Source organism: Neopelma chrysocephalum, unplaced genomic scaffold (genome assembly GCF_003984885.1).
Source record: "Neopelma chrysocephalum unplaced genomic scaffold, ASM398488v2 Primary Assembly neopelma1_22, whole genome shotgun sequence".
Lineage (NCBI taxonomy): Eukaryota > Metazoa > Chordata > Aves > Passeriformes > Pipridae > Neopelma > Neopelma chrysocephalum.
The window spans coordinates 30,751,496-30,768,840 of NW_020897689.1; the positions used below are offsets into that span (position 1 = coordinate 30,751,496).

Genomic DNA, 17,345 nt, shown 5'->3' on the forward strand with positions numbered 1-17,345 from the left:
TTTTTAATTTTTTTTTTTTTTTTTTTTTTACTGTTATTATTCCATTTGCTCGGGACGCGGATCCCGGCGGGCCCCTGGTGCCCGTGCGTGCGCGCACCCGCGCGGCGGGGGGCCCGGCGGGGCCGGGGGGCGGTGGCTGCGGTCCGAGCGCCGCGGAGAGGCGCGGGCGGGAGTCCTTCCGTCCGTCATTCCGGCCCCGCGTAGGGCCCGGCGGGCCGCCCGAGGACGGTGTCTCTCCCCCTTCCCCTCGCTGGATGGAGCCCGGGGCTGCCGGTGATGTGGGGGCTGGCTGAGCGGCTTGAGCCCCCCGCCCGCCGGAGGCGAGCATGTCCAGTGAGCGGCTTAACAGGACAGCGGTGAAAGATGCGCGGTTAAAAGACCTGTTGTTGGAAAGAGGTACCCGCGTATCTGCAGGGGCAGGGATGCTGCGGGATGCGGTCCCGGGTCACCGGGCAGCCCGGCCTGCCCGGGGAGCGCCCGCCTGCGGAGCCGCGGGGCGCAGGGCAGGATGCGCCCGGGCTGGGGGGTTTCTCTGCAGGGGAGTGCTCGGGGTGACGGGCTCGTGTGGTTGCTGGTAGGGTTGTAAATTATTTTTCTCTTTTCATGCTTTTCTGAGAAGGTGCTTTCATTCAGCGTGTAGTTGCCTTTTCCGTGTTGGGCGTTTACCCTGAAACATTGTGGGTTTTTTTTTAATTATTTCCAGGGAGAATTTTTGTTAGAAATGTTGATTCTGGAGTGTAAAGAAACGGATATATGCGAGCGTAACAGACTTGGGGAGGTAAAACCATATAATTTCTCTTCCTGAACCCCCCAACCGCCCCCCTCCCCCCCCGGTCTCTTTTCCAAAAGGAAAAGTAGGCAGGAGGAGATGCCTGTCTGGAAGGCGGTGGCCCTTCGCGCCTGGCAGGTGTTGGGCAGCAGAGCAGGGGAGGCGGTGGGGGCCGGGGTGACCCAGTGCCTGTCAGCAGCCGCCAGGAACTATTTAAATGGCCTTGATCAGTGCCAGCAAATACAGACTGCTGCTGTACTTGTCTCTTTGCTTTTTCCTGTTAATAACCTAATGAGCAGCAAGAGGATCAGTCTAGAGAAAGAGATTAAAAGTTACATTTCTTTTCCCTGTACTTTCCAGTGAGGAAATTCTCCTGAGCCTCAGTAAGGTGTTTTGTTGCAGTTTACTGTTTGCAATGTAAAGCTGGACTTGGAAAATCTTTTGTGCTCATACCTTTGTGCTCTGTTTTTTATTTTCTTTATTATATGACCATGTTTTAGTCAAACACTTTCAAATTATTCCCTCCCAAGAGAAGTGCTTGGAGACCAAATAATTTATTTTTAATGGAGAGGTACTGTCCCTTGCCACTGAAATGCAGGGGCCTTGATAAATTTAGAAGACTCTGCCCTTGGCAGACAGAGAAGTAACATGTCATTCCAGTGATCTCTGCATTCTAGGAAAGCCTAAATCAACATTGCTTGTTTTGCATGTTGCCCTTTAGCAACAGTCTCTCAATTTCCAGTCTAAAGTATGACATGGACCCAAATAAAAGGTTTGGGTGAAGAAACCATTTAGTACTTCAGTGGCCACAGAATGTGAATTGCAGCAGTTGTCAACTGTGTAAAGTCTGTATTCTGCACTTCTGAGCCAAGAAAAACTGATTTTTACTTAAGTGTGGTTTTGGTGGGTTTCTTTTTTAATTAATTCTGTGCTTCCTGCTTTTTGATCTTTTGGTGCTGACATTGTTAACTTCCAGTTGCAGAAGAGAGGGGGAAAAGAAAGGTTGCTGCACTGCATATGGAATTGATAGCAAAAGCAGAGCACAAAACACTGACTAATCAAGTTCTTTGAAAACGTTAGTGGTCTTAATGATGAGTGGATGGTATTAACAGCAAAGAGAAAGTAAGTGATAGGTGTATTTTTACCCTTTACTCTTTCCTTAGCTTTAAGTAGACTTAGTTACTCCTACTGAGGAGATTGTGGACCCTCAGCACTTAGATGGTGGTGTGGCTGTGCCTGCTGGTAGCTTGTGGCAGACAGGTGGACCTTGACACCAGCCTCCACTAGACACCAGCACACTTGCAGGATCTAGGGTCTGAAGTTTTGTTCGCAAGAAATCTTAAAATTATGAAACAGCTTTGCATTTCCTTTAGTTCTACCGCAGGTTCATCTTGGATTTTATGTGTGAACGGCATTTTCCTACCTCAGCTTCATAGTCATATTGTGTCTGCCCAAATGTGCTGCTGTCACACTGAAGGCTGAGAGTCTCTACAAATTGGAGATCATAAGAGGGAAAGCTTGTTTTCTGATATTTGCTTTGTCTTTTCATCTTCATATGTCATTATCTCTCTTTTCATGTTAGCTTTTTAAAGCAGAAATTTAATATTGGTTCCCTGAAGTTCATGTTTTTGCATTCAAAAAGTAGTGCCCTTTTTGGAAAGTACTGAAACTGAGCAACTTGTGCTGCTTACTTGCTTTTTCTACCAGCCTAGCAACCAAAGACCTCCTCCCATTAACTGGAGTTGTCTTTCAAGATGAGAGCATTCGCTGTGAGCAATGCAGTTTCCATAGAAATATCAGCAACTCAGTAACTCCAAAGGGCAATTTTTCCCCTTGCGTTGCTCATCCTTGCTGCTCTAGTGTAACCAAAAGGGTGCAAGAGTGACTCATTTCTAAATATATTAATATTTGTAGTTATAGGCAGGGCTTCAGATGAGATGATGGGCTCTGACGGACTTCGTTGTAATTGTATCTTTTGCAACATCCAAGGTCCTGGTTTCATTTTTAACCATGGTGGAACATACCTTGTTTTAGAGTACCAGATCTCTTTTTAGATTTTTGCCTGAATGGGTAAGTCCTAGAAGAGTTAACTTTATGCTAGTTGGAGGGAAGTTAGTAATTGAAAAAGGCGTTGTGTGTAGATTCAGTAGGATAAAAGTTTTCCACTCTAGTTAGATAGCTTTCATGCTATTTAGTTAGATAGCTTTCATGCTGTTTAGTTGATAAAAAACTAAGGGTGGTGTACTAGATACAACATCCACTCTACATGACCTCTACTCTGAAGCTTATGGAACCCTCTGGACTCTATTGGCAATACAGGTGGCTGTTAAAATAGAGGGGGATTTGTGTGTGTGTGTGGTTTGTTGATTTGTTTCCCCCACACAGTGAAAACATGTTATCCAAAAGGCTTGTCTGTGGCGTTTATGCTGAGGAGTTTATTGCCTGAGTAGGCTGCAGAGGAGGATCACCAAGAAGCTTCTTACTTTTGACCTGCAGCCAATCAATTTGCTCTGACAAAAATTAGGTAATTTTCATACGTCTTAGAACAGTTTTCTTGACCAAGCTTTGCAGAATGGACAGCAGTAGTACCATATGCCAGATCAATCTTGATGAAATAATGAGGTTTTTTTCAGATTATTGCTTTGATGGTTAATTTTGTCTGTTAATGACACATTTACCTCTCCTTTTTTTTTTTCTTTGTTTTAGCTGAACTGGAGTTTGTTCAAATCATCATTATAATCGTGGTTATAACTGTTATGGTGGTAGTGATCATCTGCTTGTTGAACCATTACAAACTCTCGACACGCTCCTTTATCAACCGACAGAGCCAAAGCAGAAGACAGGAAGAAACTTTGCAGACGGTGAGTATGAGCCCCTTGCACCAAATACGTTTTCCTTGTGCTGTATGGGCCTGCAGCAAAGCTTCCTGAGGAGCTCTGGTACAGGCAACTGTTGGAAAAACTTTTGATGTCACTTGTAATACTGCCTATAGTTAGGTCTCTTGCTGGGATTGTATTTGTCAGTAGAAAACAAAATCAAAACATAAATTTAAGGCATACTGTCTTTGATTATTTTTAGAGCCTGCTATGTTTTATGTAGCCTGTATTCATTTTGTATTGGAGGCTCAGATATGACATTCTGTTTGCTGCTGCTGTAATTTGAAAGGGGAGTGAAAGGGTAATGAGTGGAGATTACCTGGGTTACAAAGATTTGAAATACACCTTGTTGTGACTTTCCGTATATTTACTGATACCCTGGAGTTTTATTGCTGTTACTGTTTTGTGAAGCTGCAATAGCTGTTTGCTGGATCAAAAACACTGTCCCAGTAAGGGCAGGAAAATGTAGTGTTTGTTTCACTCAAACACATAAAAGAGACTAGAAAAAGGATCCCACCAAGGACCTGAAGTGTTTTAAGATGTGTTGTTACGGAGTCCAAGACTTAAGATGGAATCTCAGTCAAGACTTGTTAAGGCTGTATTTAGTCAACCCAACAGTAAATGGGCACCTAACTTGCCTTGTGAGCCTGGAGTTTGCTGAGTGGGATGCTCTGCTCCCTTGTGATGGTTAACCACAGAGTGTACCTGACCTTGGAACATCCCCCTGAAGCCAAAGCTGTGCAGTGTCCTGTGGTGTTGGAGGGAGGTCCTTTCTTCTGATATGCTTTTCAGTATCGCCAGAGTGGTGCCCTTGGCCTCTTAGCTGACGGCAGCAGGTAAGAGGCCATTTTGGAGGGTAGCCTTTTGATGTGTTGAATTCCTGGTAAGAGCATTGGGTTCACACCTTCATTTCACTGTCAAAAAAAAAGTCCTGATTGTAACTGAGAGATGTGGTCCAGTAATAATGGTTTACACCACTTCTAATTCCACAGTCTTGTCTTTTTATCCACCCCAGTCCTAAGTTTCCTCCCTCTTTGTGCTCCTTAGGGAGCTGCCAAGGTCATGGTGAGAGGCCTCAGGGAACTGCTCTGGCTGAAGGCTAATTGTTTTTTGTTTTTCTTTTTGGTTGGGGTTTTTTGTTTGTTTGGGGGTTTGGTTTTTTTGTGGTTTTTGTTTGTTTGTTTGTTTCAGTTTTTGGGGTTTGTTGTTTGTTTTTTGCTTTGTTTTTTTTTTTTTTTCCCTTACAGTTAGATTTCAGACAGGTCAGTGAGGGAAGTCTAGGCAGCGGAGGGAGCACTGACGGGAGGAGGCAGGGATGCCACAGCCAGGGCTGGACCTGAGAGACTGCTGCATCCCTGGCAGTCTTGACAATTGGCAGCTCTCTCCTGAAAGTCAGCTGTAAAGTGTGACAATGGAAGGTTCCCAAAGTCTTGCTTAGCACATCACCTGTGCCCTCTTGCTGGGGTGAATATCTCTTACCTTGGAGGCTGTGGAAGGGGGCTCCTAGGAAAGGAGCTGCCTCCTCAAGGAGAGGTTGCCTCATTCCTTAACACTTTGATAGTGTAGGAATGCTTAACTCTAATTTGGTTACAGATGAAACTGGAACTGTCATACCTTAACATTGTGGACTTCAGGGCTGGAAAAATTGCCTAGATTAATTTGAATGTTGCTTTGAAATGGACACCGTAATTCAAAAATCACACTTCTGTCTGAAAAATGTTGGCTATAATTGCTACAAATGCCTAAAATGAAATAGTTTCAGATAAGTGAAATGCATTTTCATCTTCACAAATCTTTTAAAACTGCAGTAAGCTGTCAAATGCATGAAGTAACCCATTATTTCCTTTGTATGGTTCATTAGTATTGTCTGTTATCAGAGCCAGTGGTGGGGTTTTTCTCTCTTGTGCACAAGGGAGAAAATATCACCTTCTTGTGAAGAAGAACATGCAGTTTGGCAGCAGGAACTTGGAAGGCACTCTAGTATCCAGAACTGCTTTTAAATAATTTTTAAAACATTGACTCAGTTTCAGTTTGACACCCTTATAAGTAATGATAATCATAGCCATGTGAGCACTTTGTGGGAATCGATGCTTGGATGGCAAGAAGTGGTTACTAATTCTTCTGAAAACCTTCTGGTATAGGTTTGTCATCACTATTACTCATCTGAATTTCTGATAAGCTGAAGCTGTTCTTACAAGAAGGCCATACTTGTAGGGGATGAGGCTTTAGAGGTCTTTGAGTTCAGATGTCAAAAACATTGAATTTTCCTTTGTCTTGGGTGTTAGAAGGAAATTCTGATAGAAACTGGCTGTGCAGTACAAACTTTTAAAAGTGGTGTGGTGCATGAGGGTCAGAAAACCTCTGTGATGAAGAGCTGAAAATGACCAGTCTGTTCTCATTGTCCATAGTGGAGAGAGTCACACAAGAATAGACAGTGTGAGCAGTAAGATGCAGGTTAGATTATACGCTTTTAAAATATATTTATTTTTTCATAAGGCAGGCCTTGTTCTGTGTGCATGTGCTATCCATAAGCAGATTCTCTTCCAAAGGAATATTTTTTTAAACAGTATATAGACTCTGAAAACTTAATTGATTAAAATTAAACTAAAAAATTAAATGTTTATTAACTGCTAATGTCTGAAGAAAATATTAGTCTGACTCAGGCCTTCTGTCAGTGGAGAAATAGTGAATGGAAATAGAGGAAATTCAGATGTATTTCTTGAAAATGGTAAAGCAAATTAATTGGCTCTTGGGTAGTTCCTGTGGTGAACTATGAATTGAACACCCTGTCATGTAACTGAGGTAGCAGAAGTGTATCAAGGTGTAGAATCCAGCCTTTCCTGTTTAGATGGGGCTTTTTTTTTTCTTTTTTTTTTTTTGTCCTTTTGTTGCCTTGAATTTTCCTTTTCCTCAAGCCTGTCCTATTTCTAGATAATCATGCCTTCCAACAGCTAAGTGGTGGCTGAATTGCACAGGTTTCTGGCTATATAAAGACTAACTGTTGAACAGGTATATCGCTTATTCTGGTTCATCTACAGAGTGTAGTGATCAGATAAATTAGCTACTGCCTTTATTGCCAGCCTCACACCTGTAAAACTCATGGGTCAGGCCTCAGAAATAATGAAATAAAAGGTATTTGTGGGTTTCTTTTTCTGATTGAACTTCCTTAATGTTTTAAAAGACCAAAACAAACATCCCCAAACAAAACAAACATGATTTAAAAAATATGGTAATGAGAATTTCAACTTCCAGGCCAAGTTGGAAATTAGAGTATTAAAAAGATGAAATATCACTGCAGTCACAAGTGTTAGTAACATTTGAAAGACAGAAAAGGGACCAATCATAGAAAAAAAGTTTCTCCTTGACAAGCACATGCTAAAAAGTCATTGTTGTGCACCTGTCCTGTCAATATGCTTTTCTGTTTAACCACCACTTCGTCTTTATCTTTTTCTTATTCTTTTTTTTTTTTTTAATTTTCATCCCCTATGGAGTCTCATCTTCTAGTCTTTTGTCTGGTCTTTTAGGTTTTTTTATTACCTTGGTTACTGTGCTGAGGCCTTTAACAGTTGACAGCCCAAGGGCAGGACAAACACTGCTCAGGAGTAGTGGATGCTTCTGCAGCAATGCTGCTGAGGATGCTGCCTGCCCTCTCCTAATGAGGCTATTAAACACTCCAGTCTTGTTTTAACATTAGCAGAAGTAAGAGTTTTGTGGTCATAACTGTGAGAGGTGGAATGATGCTGAGTGACAACCATGTTGATGTGAGTGGCAGCCTGAAGTGAGCCTGCAAGGTGCTAAATGGTGTCCATATCACAATGGATAAAATATTGAACAATTTCCTCCTGCTGGCTCATCCATGAGCATTTGGCTTCACAACTGGGAGCAAGCCAAGGTTTGCAGAACACCTGAGAGGGATAAGAAGGCTGCAGGGTGTGGAATATACCAGGAGCATGCTCAGGGCTGCTTTACTAGGACAACACAACTTCTTGTGAGGGAGCAACTGATGCTACTGGCAGTGCTGGGGGGTTTTGGGGCAGAGCCATGTGGTGGCCTTGGAAAGGCACATCCATGTGCAGGGTATGTGTGTCTGATATTCCGGGGGAGTTACATGTTGCAGCATTGCTGGCTGTGCCTTGCGAGGATTGACATTGTATTGGGAGGGCAGTGTTGCTGCTAACCAAAAGCATCCTGCTGGAATGTAGGTAGCCTCAGCTGAGCTGCTGCTGTGGCACTCTGCTGTTTGCTGGGACAAAAGATAAATCTTGCTTTCCTGATGATTAACTCTTAGTGTCATCACCAGTGTCACCAGGGGGACATTGATGGGAAAGAGATTAACTAAGTGACTTACAGGGAGGTACTTAATGAGCTTCTGATGTTCCTAAATTCATTCCTTCTCTCCATCCTGGTGGCTTCTGTCTTTGCGTCATCATCTTTTATAAAGTGGATGTTGAAGGAGTACTGAACAGGCCTACTCCTGGCAGCAAAGTCCCTGCATCGATCACATAAGACGCTCATCCTGGCCAGCCCCTGCCTCCCAGCACTAAGGGCAGCACTGCTGCTAGGGCTAGTCAGCTTGCATTAGAACCTGCATTGATAATGGTGGTCTGGAATGCCAAGCTCCAGGAGCACAGCTTAAGAAATACTTCCCCCTGTCCTGTATCAGCTATTTCAGAATAAAAGGGGAACATCAGGAGGGTGACAGAAAATACTCAATAATAATTGACAACTCAGGGATTTGTCAGTAATTTCAAATGTTAGTCTTTCCTGTTGGTCTTTTAAATTATTTCTTACTGATTTTGGCATTATTTCTTTTGTTCCCTGCTAGTGTCCCTGGGCCACTCATTCTCACTTTCTTACTGACATATGCAAAAGAAAGAAAATCCCACTGGGAACAAGAACCCAGTCTACAGCCAGGAGAGTGTGAATGCTGTAGACTACCCTGCTTTGCCAAATCTTTTTGTTTGTACCAGTCATCAGTTGGCAGGGGCTGAACGTGTACTGTATTCTCCTGCTGTCTCCTTGAGGGACACAGGCCTGCCTTTCCTTAAGGGGAGTTTTGCCAGGAGGGACAGTGTGCACGGCTGCCACACTTTGAAGTCTACCATACTACAGTCCATGTATCTTTAATAAGGGCAGGATTGTCTAGGGAATCTGCAGGTAGGACTGCAAGTGAGGAGCCCTGGCTCTGGGTGGCTCTTGACTCAATGTGTCATCTTGGCCAACTTGCTTCATCTCCAAAGGAGGATGGGATAATAGTACTTATTCCCTTCAGTTGAATTAAATGAAGATTACCTGAAGTGATAAAGTGCTGTGAAGTTGAAGAAATAAAAGTTTTAAAGCATTAAGTAACAGAAATAATTGCAGTAAGTGTAGGGAGGCAGATTACATGTGAGAGATTTGGCACCCTCCATAATTCTCTAGTGCTTCTCCTTGGTACCATGCACTGCTCTGCCAGACACTGTCACCTTTCCTGCCCTTGAGGAAACACAGCTTATAAAGGATCAAGCAGTCCTGCTGCAATACTCGTCATTCAGTTGGGAACAGCACAATAGTTTGTTTTGCTTGTGTTTGGCAGGGAAAATGTTGCCATCTTCAAAGCTGTGATGGTCTGTAGCACTCAGGAGGAGACAGGGAGGAACGAGCCCCTGTGCCTTCCTGGAGCATTTTCAGCAAGCCACTGCTTTAATGTGGTGTACTGTACCACCTAGGGCCAAAATAGGAAACTACAGTGCTGTCTGAAACATTTCACTTGCAAAAGAAGCATGTATATTTGTGTGTACATTAATATATGAAAAAATAATAAAATAAAGATCTGAGTTAGGGAGAAAAGAGGGACCTTAATGATTTTAATGCATTTTAGACAGTGGAAAATTGACTTGTTTCTCAGGAAACATAATTTCAGGCAGAGTTCTATTTCTCAGGAACTTAAAAGTGGAGAAAGCCTGAAAATCTTCTTAACAGTCAGTAAAAAAGAAAAGTTTGGATTACACAGGATTGTCATGGTTTAACTCCAGCTGTGGCAACTAAGCACCACACAGCCACTTGCTCACAGCAGGATGGGGGAAAGAATCAGGAAGGTAAAAGTGAGAAAACTTGTGGGTTGAGATAAAGGCAGTTTAATGGGTAAAGCAAAAGCTGTGCACACAAGCAAAGAGATCAAGGAATTCGTTTACCACCTCCCATGTGCAGGCAGGTGTTTGTCCACCTCCAGAACAGCAAGGCTCCATGGTGTGTAATGGTGACTTGGGAAGACAAATGCTATTATTCCCGAAGTCCTCCCCTTCCTTCTTCTTCCCTCATTTCTATATGCTGAACATGATGCCATATAGTGTGGAATGTCCCTGTGGTCAGTTGAGGTCAGCTGTCCTGGCTGTGTCCCCTCCCAACTCTTGGTGCACTCCCAGCCTCCTCGCTGGTAGGATGGGGTGATGAGCAGACAAGGCCTTTACACTGTATAAGTGCAAACACATCCCTGTGTTATCAACATCATTTTCCTCACAAATCCAAAGCATGGCCTCATACTTGCTACTATGAAGAAAATTATCCCTGCTGAAATAAGGGATCCTTTTACTTTGTTACAATTTGAGAAAATTTTCTTACTAAGTGTAAATTTTTAGCTATAACTTCTCCTGCGTTAAAAATTGTTCTTTTGTTAAGTGTCTTTCCTGCTCAGCTGAGACAGTTAGATGACACTGTGTGCTCCAGTGTTTAAAAATGTCCTCAAAAAGTCATCTTCCCACACTGTTTAATTCCGAAGGCTCTAAAGCTTTGTAAAATACAAAATAGCAAATTATCTTAGGCTTATGCAGTCTCCTAAGCTCTATATACTGAGTTAAATAATCATCACCATAAGATAATTCACCATAATTAACTAATCACTCAGCTGGATTTATTAAATGATGCTGTTATTTAAAAACCTAATCGCAAAATTAATTTCTGTAAATTGTTGTGAAATCCAAAAATGGCAAAGGTCAGCAAAAGACATAGGTGGATCCCTAAGATTGTTGTTGCTTGGTGTTATTTGTGGGTGCTAGGATTTTCATTTGAAAACCTAACAATGTTAAAGATTAATACGATATAGATAATAAATGTATAAGCTTTCTCTGCCTGTTACTTTTAAGTATTGAAGCTCATACCTTAAGACCTTTAATCTCTTTAAGAAGGAGCAAGTTGAGGTGGCTAGCTACTGAGTAACTATAAGAAGCAGGTAAATGAGGTGCTGCCCACATCAAAAAAGGGGTAAATTGGTTTTGCTCAGGTTTAGTCTTATTTGTGCATACCTGAGAGCTACTTGTACAAATCTCTGGGCATTTGGTATGAGGGGCCATTGAGCAGAACTGCCAGCAACTGAATGTGGGAGCTGGGAAGTGCCTTGTCAGCTAATGCTGGGTGGCGTGGTACTGGGGCTGGAAGTGTGTGCCAGGCCTGGTGGCTGGTTAGCTCTGTGGTGCCAATCCATATTGCCTGTGCCTGCTTTTGTATTGCTCACAGGTTAAGAAGTGGGATGAGAAAATGGTGGAAAGAAGTCAAAAGTAGTTTTTTTAATCATTAGACCAGTCTACCTTGTATTTTGAAACACAAAGAGAGAAACAATATCAGGAAATATAAATACAGATGCTGTCAATTCTCATCTGATTTTCACTGATCTGAACACAGGGAAGTATTTTAGCTGCCAAATGAAGGTTTGTAAGTAAAGGGACAAAGAGAGAGGAAGAAATAGCACTTTCCCTCAGTGTAAGTCACCCCAGATTGTTCATGGTAGTTGCATCATGTTATTTCTTAAATCTACTTCTTGGGAGAAAAAAGGTCAGGGGTATATTTTCCTTCGGCAACACTTTCTTCTCCTCTCACCCCTGGACGTCACCCCAAGAACAGTGGAGTAGGTGGGCACCTACCTTTGGGTTAGATGGTATCTACCCAGTGCAGAGGAGGAAGGATTTCCCTGAAATAAAGACTTTAAGGTAGGTAATAAGTCTCATGTAGGGGATGCAGCAATTTCAGGAGGACAGAAATTCCTATGCTGGGTCAGTTAGTCTGGACTTGGTGATGAGAAAATCCTGTACTGTGGCACTGGACCAACCATGTATGCATGGTGAGGTTGGTCTGCATGTGCTATAGAAGCCTGGTATTTTTGAAGTGTGGGCATGTTAAGCACATGTTACCCAGCCATCTGCCTGGGGAGTTCTGGCTTTGGGATAGAGATCTTACTGGGAGTTGGCTATTGCCAAATGATTTATTCAGCCTTCTGCTCTATCCAGAGGAAACATTAGGGAAGGGGGTAGATACAGGTAGTCTGTGTGACATACTGTCACAGAAACCATGTTGTTACACATCCTTGCATCCTAAGGATCTCACAACCTTGGAGTTCAACTGCATCCCAAGCTGCCACCTTAAGTAGTTATTCCAGAGTGGGGATAGCCTTGGGCTCCTTTGGTCTGATCCTCTTTGTGTGACTATCCCAGTGCCCTGGGCACACTCTGTGAGTTCCCTGTAGCAGCTGCAGTGCCTCCTGTGCTGGGATTTAGGCATCAGCAGTAGAAATAACAGGCAACTCCTCACTTCCAGCAAGTTGTTTCTGTTAGGCATGTCTGGTACCAGATCTGGGTGCCTTGGCTCAGCAGGCGGATCCCATTCCATCATCATGCAAGGAGTTTTTCTCCATATGCTGTACCACCTCCCTTGGCTCTTCTTACTCTCCTGTCTTTGGGGAGATGGGCCCTAGGATGGGAGTTGTCAATTCTACTTCCACATCAGGAACTCTTTTTCATAAGGGAGTTTAACTACTGTGAGTAGTGGGGGTAGATTTTATTTCATTCTGGGTCAGGTCATTGATTTTGCCTTTTTTCCTCTCTTCTGAGCCTGAACACATTAAAGGTGAGACCAAGACAGTTGCACTAAGCATAAAGCTACACACTGTCATATTTTTCAAACTGTTACTCAGGAATCTGCTCTTGGGCTGTGTATGGCCTGTAATTCAGGGGCTGTTAATTGAGAACTTCAGCTTTGACTAATATGTCTTACTAATAGTTGGAACAGACTTGGAGCCTGTTGGGTCAACTGGTGATAACCTGATTGTCTTTAATTGTGCAGACATACCCTCAGATATTTCAAAGTGAGGGCATCTGGGTGATGGAGAAATGGAAAGGAAGATGGGTAGAAGTGTGTATATACATGTATATATACAGTTAGTTACAGTTTTTCCGTTGACAGAACCTTATCTAGGCACTGAAATACATGAATGTGCATAAGATTTGTCTTTCATATCAGGCCCTTTGCAAAGGAGGATACTTGGAGAAGTTGTAAATAATTGCAATTGTCGGCCTCTCTATCTCTGCTCTCTAAAGCTACAGAAGAGATTTGTACCAGCTTTGTTATTCAAAGCATTTCCCTTAACAGCTGAATCCTGTGGGAGATTCCTCTTAGAGCAGCTTTCCTCTTCGGTGGACTCTCCTGACAAGATCACAGACGGCTTTTGGTCTCCGAGTGTCATGATGAACATCTAGTTGGGTCTATTTTTATATCTGAAATATGTTGAAAGATGCTATGGTGAGAAGAAGCAGTACAGTACTCTATACATGGTAATGCTTTTGGGGGCAGTATGCATTTTCCTTCCAGTTCTTGAAATTTCTTTTATCTGTAAAACTTGAATTAGCATCAAGAAAAGAGTCATGACCATACATTATTTTGATTTTCTCTTTGTGCACCAAGACTGAAGTTCTGTGCCTTATAGTTGCTCTGATATGTCCTTTCCAGCTTCAAAATTTTCCAATATAATACATTCTTTGCAGGAGTTACTGCTACTCTAAACAATTAATTAAGAAAAATAATGGTAAACCTTAAGTTGTTTTCCCTTATTGTCATACTGTTCTTCACCCTTTTATTCTGCCCTGAGTGCTGGTACGGTGTCAAAACAGTGTTTCGAGGCATGAGAAAGAAAATACTTTGGCCTGAGAAGGTAGTTGGAGAAGTGGTTGAAGAGGGGAACTGGTGGCTGAAACCTCAGCTGCTTGACTATCCTTTATGATGGGAATTGAGCAACTGACAGTGTTACCAGATGATACCTGGGTTTAGCATGACTGTTGCTTCCCTGAGATTAGAGACGCCAGGTTTTGTTGTGAACTGTTTTGCCTCTGGTGTGTAATTGGGATCCTGGCTGGCAGGTCAGCTTTGTCAGACCTGCCAACCTTACTGACGTGGCCTCATCACGGGTTGGAGGTGACAGGTACCCGTTCAGCACACAAGTGCTGAAGTATCTCCTGTCATCTCCGCTCGTTGCCACGTTCTCGTAGCTGCAATCAGTTTGCTGCTTCCATATTGAGGCAGGATGGTGATGTGATCTATTAATTTTTCCTCTGTTGTTTTCTTCCACATTTCAGGAAGGGTGCTTGTGGCCTTCAGAAAGCTCGGTTTCGCGCCAGGGTGCTTCAGAGGTACTGACAGATTTCTGACTATCTTCACCAATGTGCTTTCCCTTTTTCCTGTAATGTGTATTTAGTTCCTTTCAAAAACGTGCATCTGTTTTGTAAAGAAAGCTTTTTCAGTGCAGTTCACGTAGTTGTGTGAGCCTGCCTTAACTCCCATTTCATAAATGCCTGAGACCTTTTTATTAAAACAATGAAATTCTGCCTACCTGACACCTCATCTCCATCAGCAGCTACCAGTGTCATAGTAGGTATTCACAAGTAAGTGGTGGAGGTGTGTCTCTTTCATGCAGTGGCTCAGCAATTTGAGATCCATTGGAAGCTGGGAGACTGGTTGCTCTTGTCTCAGAATTTTTCTTGGATTTACAACACATATCCTGTCACCAGTGTCTTCCATCTTCCAGCTAGTTATATCTCTGGTCTGTGTAATAATTTGTGGGTGTATTGCTCTGAGTGGTCCAGCTGTCCTGTGACAAACAGCAGAACTTCCTCATGGTTGGTCCTTTATCTCTGAGGGTCATGTGCTGTGAACCGGCTTGGATCCAAAAAGGAGAAGAGCAGTTTGGTAGATCTGGATCTGAGAACCTAATGTGTCTATGTGGATCTGGGATAGACCGAGTGAAGAGCAGTAACACAGAATTCTTGAACTTTTCCTTTTGTAAAGCCTGATCTTTTCCAGGGTTTAATATAGCAGGGGCATTTTTTGCATTTACAGTGCAGAGGCTTTGTAGGTCCTCCCCAGGGCCTGAGTCCTGGCTGAGAACTGAGGGGGAGGAGGATACCTGATACACTCTGGTAGTGAAGGCGTGAGCTATGCTGGGCCTTTACAAAATGTACTAAAATGACCATCTGAATTCTTTGGTGATGTGTATGTAGGGTATTACATTAACTCGGAGTAGGAGATGGAGGCTCAGACTGCAGCTGAAATTCAGTAGTGGGACATTGTTGTAAAACTAGTCAATTGTCAAGACTAGAGAGAATTTGTTTCCTCTGTTCAGATACAGAATAATTTGCTTTTGCTTTGGATGTTTTAATGTCAGAAGGTGTGTTGGGTCTTGGTCTTCCTTTGTGAAGCTGTTCTCAAGTGTGTTAGCTCCTTCCTGCACCTTCTACCTATTCTCATGCATGCATGTGGGAGCACGTGTGCACAGCATCTGCTGGGTTTAGTCTCTAAGATGGGTGGCAAAGAGAAGCATTCTGCGTTTCATTGGTTCTTTGTAAATGTGGAGCAACCACAGTGCTTTGCTCAGAGGTGGAGTCACGTGTGTCTCTCTTCCTGTTGCAGATCATGTATGCTCCAAGGTCCAGGGACAGGTTTACCACCCCATCTTTTATGCAGCGGGACCGTTTCAGTCGCTTCCAACCCACTTACCCTTATATGCAGCATGAGATTGACCTCCCTCCAACCATCTCCCTCTCTGATGGGGAAGAACCTCCGCCGTACCAAGGCCCATGCACCCTGCAGCTCCGGGACCCAGAACAGCAGATGGAGCTCAACCGGGAATCCGTCAGGGCACCACCCAACCGAACCATTTTTGATAGCGACTTGATAGACATCTCGATGTACAATGGGGGCCCCTGCCCACCAAGCAGCAATTCGGGCATAAGTGCAACCAACTATAGCAGTAATGGAAGGATGGAAGGACCACCCCCGACGTACAGCGAGGTCATGGGGCATTACCCAGGCTCCTCTTTTTTCCATCACCAGCACAGCAACGTGCCTCCTTCCTCGCAGAGGGGGAGCAGACTTCAGTTTCAGCAGAACAATTCAGAGAGCACAATAGTCCCCAGCAAAGGCCAAGACCGGAAACCAGGAAACCTGGTCTAAAGTTACTCGCCCAGGTGCATTTGAACTGAAGACAGGAGATCCAAGCAGAGTGATGGAGGAAGACTCCCATGCTCCGGTGCACAATGTTGTTACGTTTCACGTGGTACAACTTAGTAAAACCAAACGTGCAAACCAGTTCTTTGTTTCTGATTCCTTTCAGGGGAATTGCATGCAAAGCAGATTGAAAGAAATACAAACTTCCATTCAGTTTGTCTATGAGCAGTGTTTCAGGGGAGAGGGGGTATATATTATTTTTTTTTAATAAACTATTTCAATTATTTAATTCTAAAAGTTAACTTAGCACAGAAACGAAGGCTTGTACAGCCTGTTTTATACTCACTGAATGGCGGAAGGAAGAAGGTGGTTTTGCTAGATATATGGGGGAAGAATTGGCCAGTTTGCTTTTTTTTTTTTCTCCCAGGGTGTGGATTTTTTTAATATGAAACAAAATTCCTGTTCTGTGTGCCAAGGTATAAAGTTGAGAACTTAGATGAATGCAAGGAATTAATTTGTGTTGTGATAAATGTGTTTTAAAAGGTTGCACTATCTTAATGTTTTAAAAAAATATATTATGAGGGAACTGTTTTATGTGAAGTTCTTCTATATGTTGTCTTTTCACCTGTGGAATAATGATAGAGCTCCAGAAGTAATCTGGAGGAGTTTCCCCCCCATCCCCGGGTTTGCTAGAAAGTGGGGACAGGACTTAGCCTAACATCTCTTGACTTTTACAAATCAAGAAATACAGGGACAGTTGTCTTTGCAATAATTTGCATTCAAATAACAGTGCATCAGTGAAGTGTCTTGGAAACTTTTGGATGGAAGAAGGCAAATATGAAATCCCAGCATTTTTCATCACTTAAGGTTTAGCTATTTTGCAGTGTAGACTATTTGTTTTGTAAATGGCAAAACAAAAAATCCCAGATGTGTTAACTTGTATTGATTCTAACTAAGTGCTGCCATTCTATTCCTTTTCATAATGCAGTATCGCCAGTACTTAACTGTTTTAGAGATTTTTGTCCTCACTGTAGCCTGAAATGTATTTAGTTACATATCATGACATTATGCAATAAATTGTTTGAAAATGCAGGGTAGGTTTTTTCCCCTGCAATCCTGTTAAAATACGTGAGACTGTTGTGCTTTTCGCTCTCCATTTCATCCTTTTAGATGCTGAAGTTCAGTCCTGGAAATCCATCCTGTTGAAGTGAAGGGGGACTTTGTATCTAAAACTCCCCGTGCTGTTTCTGCAGCAGCACCAGGAGCCTTCATGACAGTGGTGCCGGCTTCTGTGGCATCCCTGGCAGTGACGTGGGAGTGCCAGTTATTCTCACTGCAAACTCGTTTGCTCTGGGCCCTGTTGCAGAAACCCTTCTCCTTGTGTGTCATTTGTCTGATGCCAGCAGGACTGCGCTCGTGGGTAAAGATGACTCACATATTAACCAAGTGTCTGTAAG

The 17,345-nt window shown here is 43.0% G+C and overlaps 1 protein-coding gene across 8 annotated transcripts in view; it reads left to right on the top strand.

Annotated features, from left to right (window-relative positions):
* Nucleotides 1–17,013, top strand: part of LDLRAD4 (low density lipoprotein receptor class A domain containing 4) — a 278,422-nt gene extending 261,409 nt beyond the window's left edge. For 5 of the 8 annotated variants that reach the window (XM_027677146.1, XM_027677153.1, XM_027677167.1 and 2 more), the window contains 3 exons: nucleotides 3,476–3,630; nucleotides 14,022–14,075; nucleotides 15,352–17,013. In XM_027677146.1, the coding sequence (XP_027532947.1) occupies nucleotides 3,476–3,630; nucleotides 14,022–14,075; nucleotides 15,352–15,894 (752 nt within the window). In that variant the 3' untranslated portion in view covers nucleotides 15,895–17,013. Of the gene's footprint in view, nucleotides 1–241; nucleotides 397–3,475; nucleotides 3,631–14,021; nucleotides 14,076–15,351 lie in introns of those variants that run through there. The other 3 variants (XM_027677187.1, XM_027677197.1, XM_027677179.1) reach the window with 3 other exon arrangements.
* The last annotated feature ends 332 nt before the right edge of the window (nucleotides 17,014–17,345 follow it).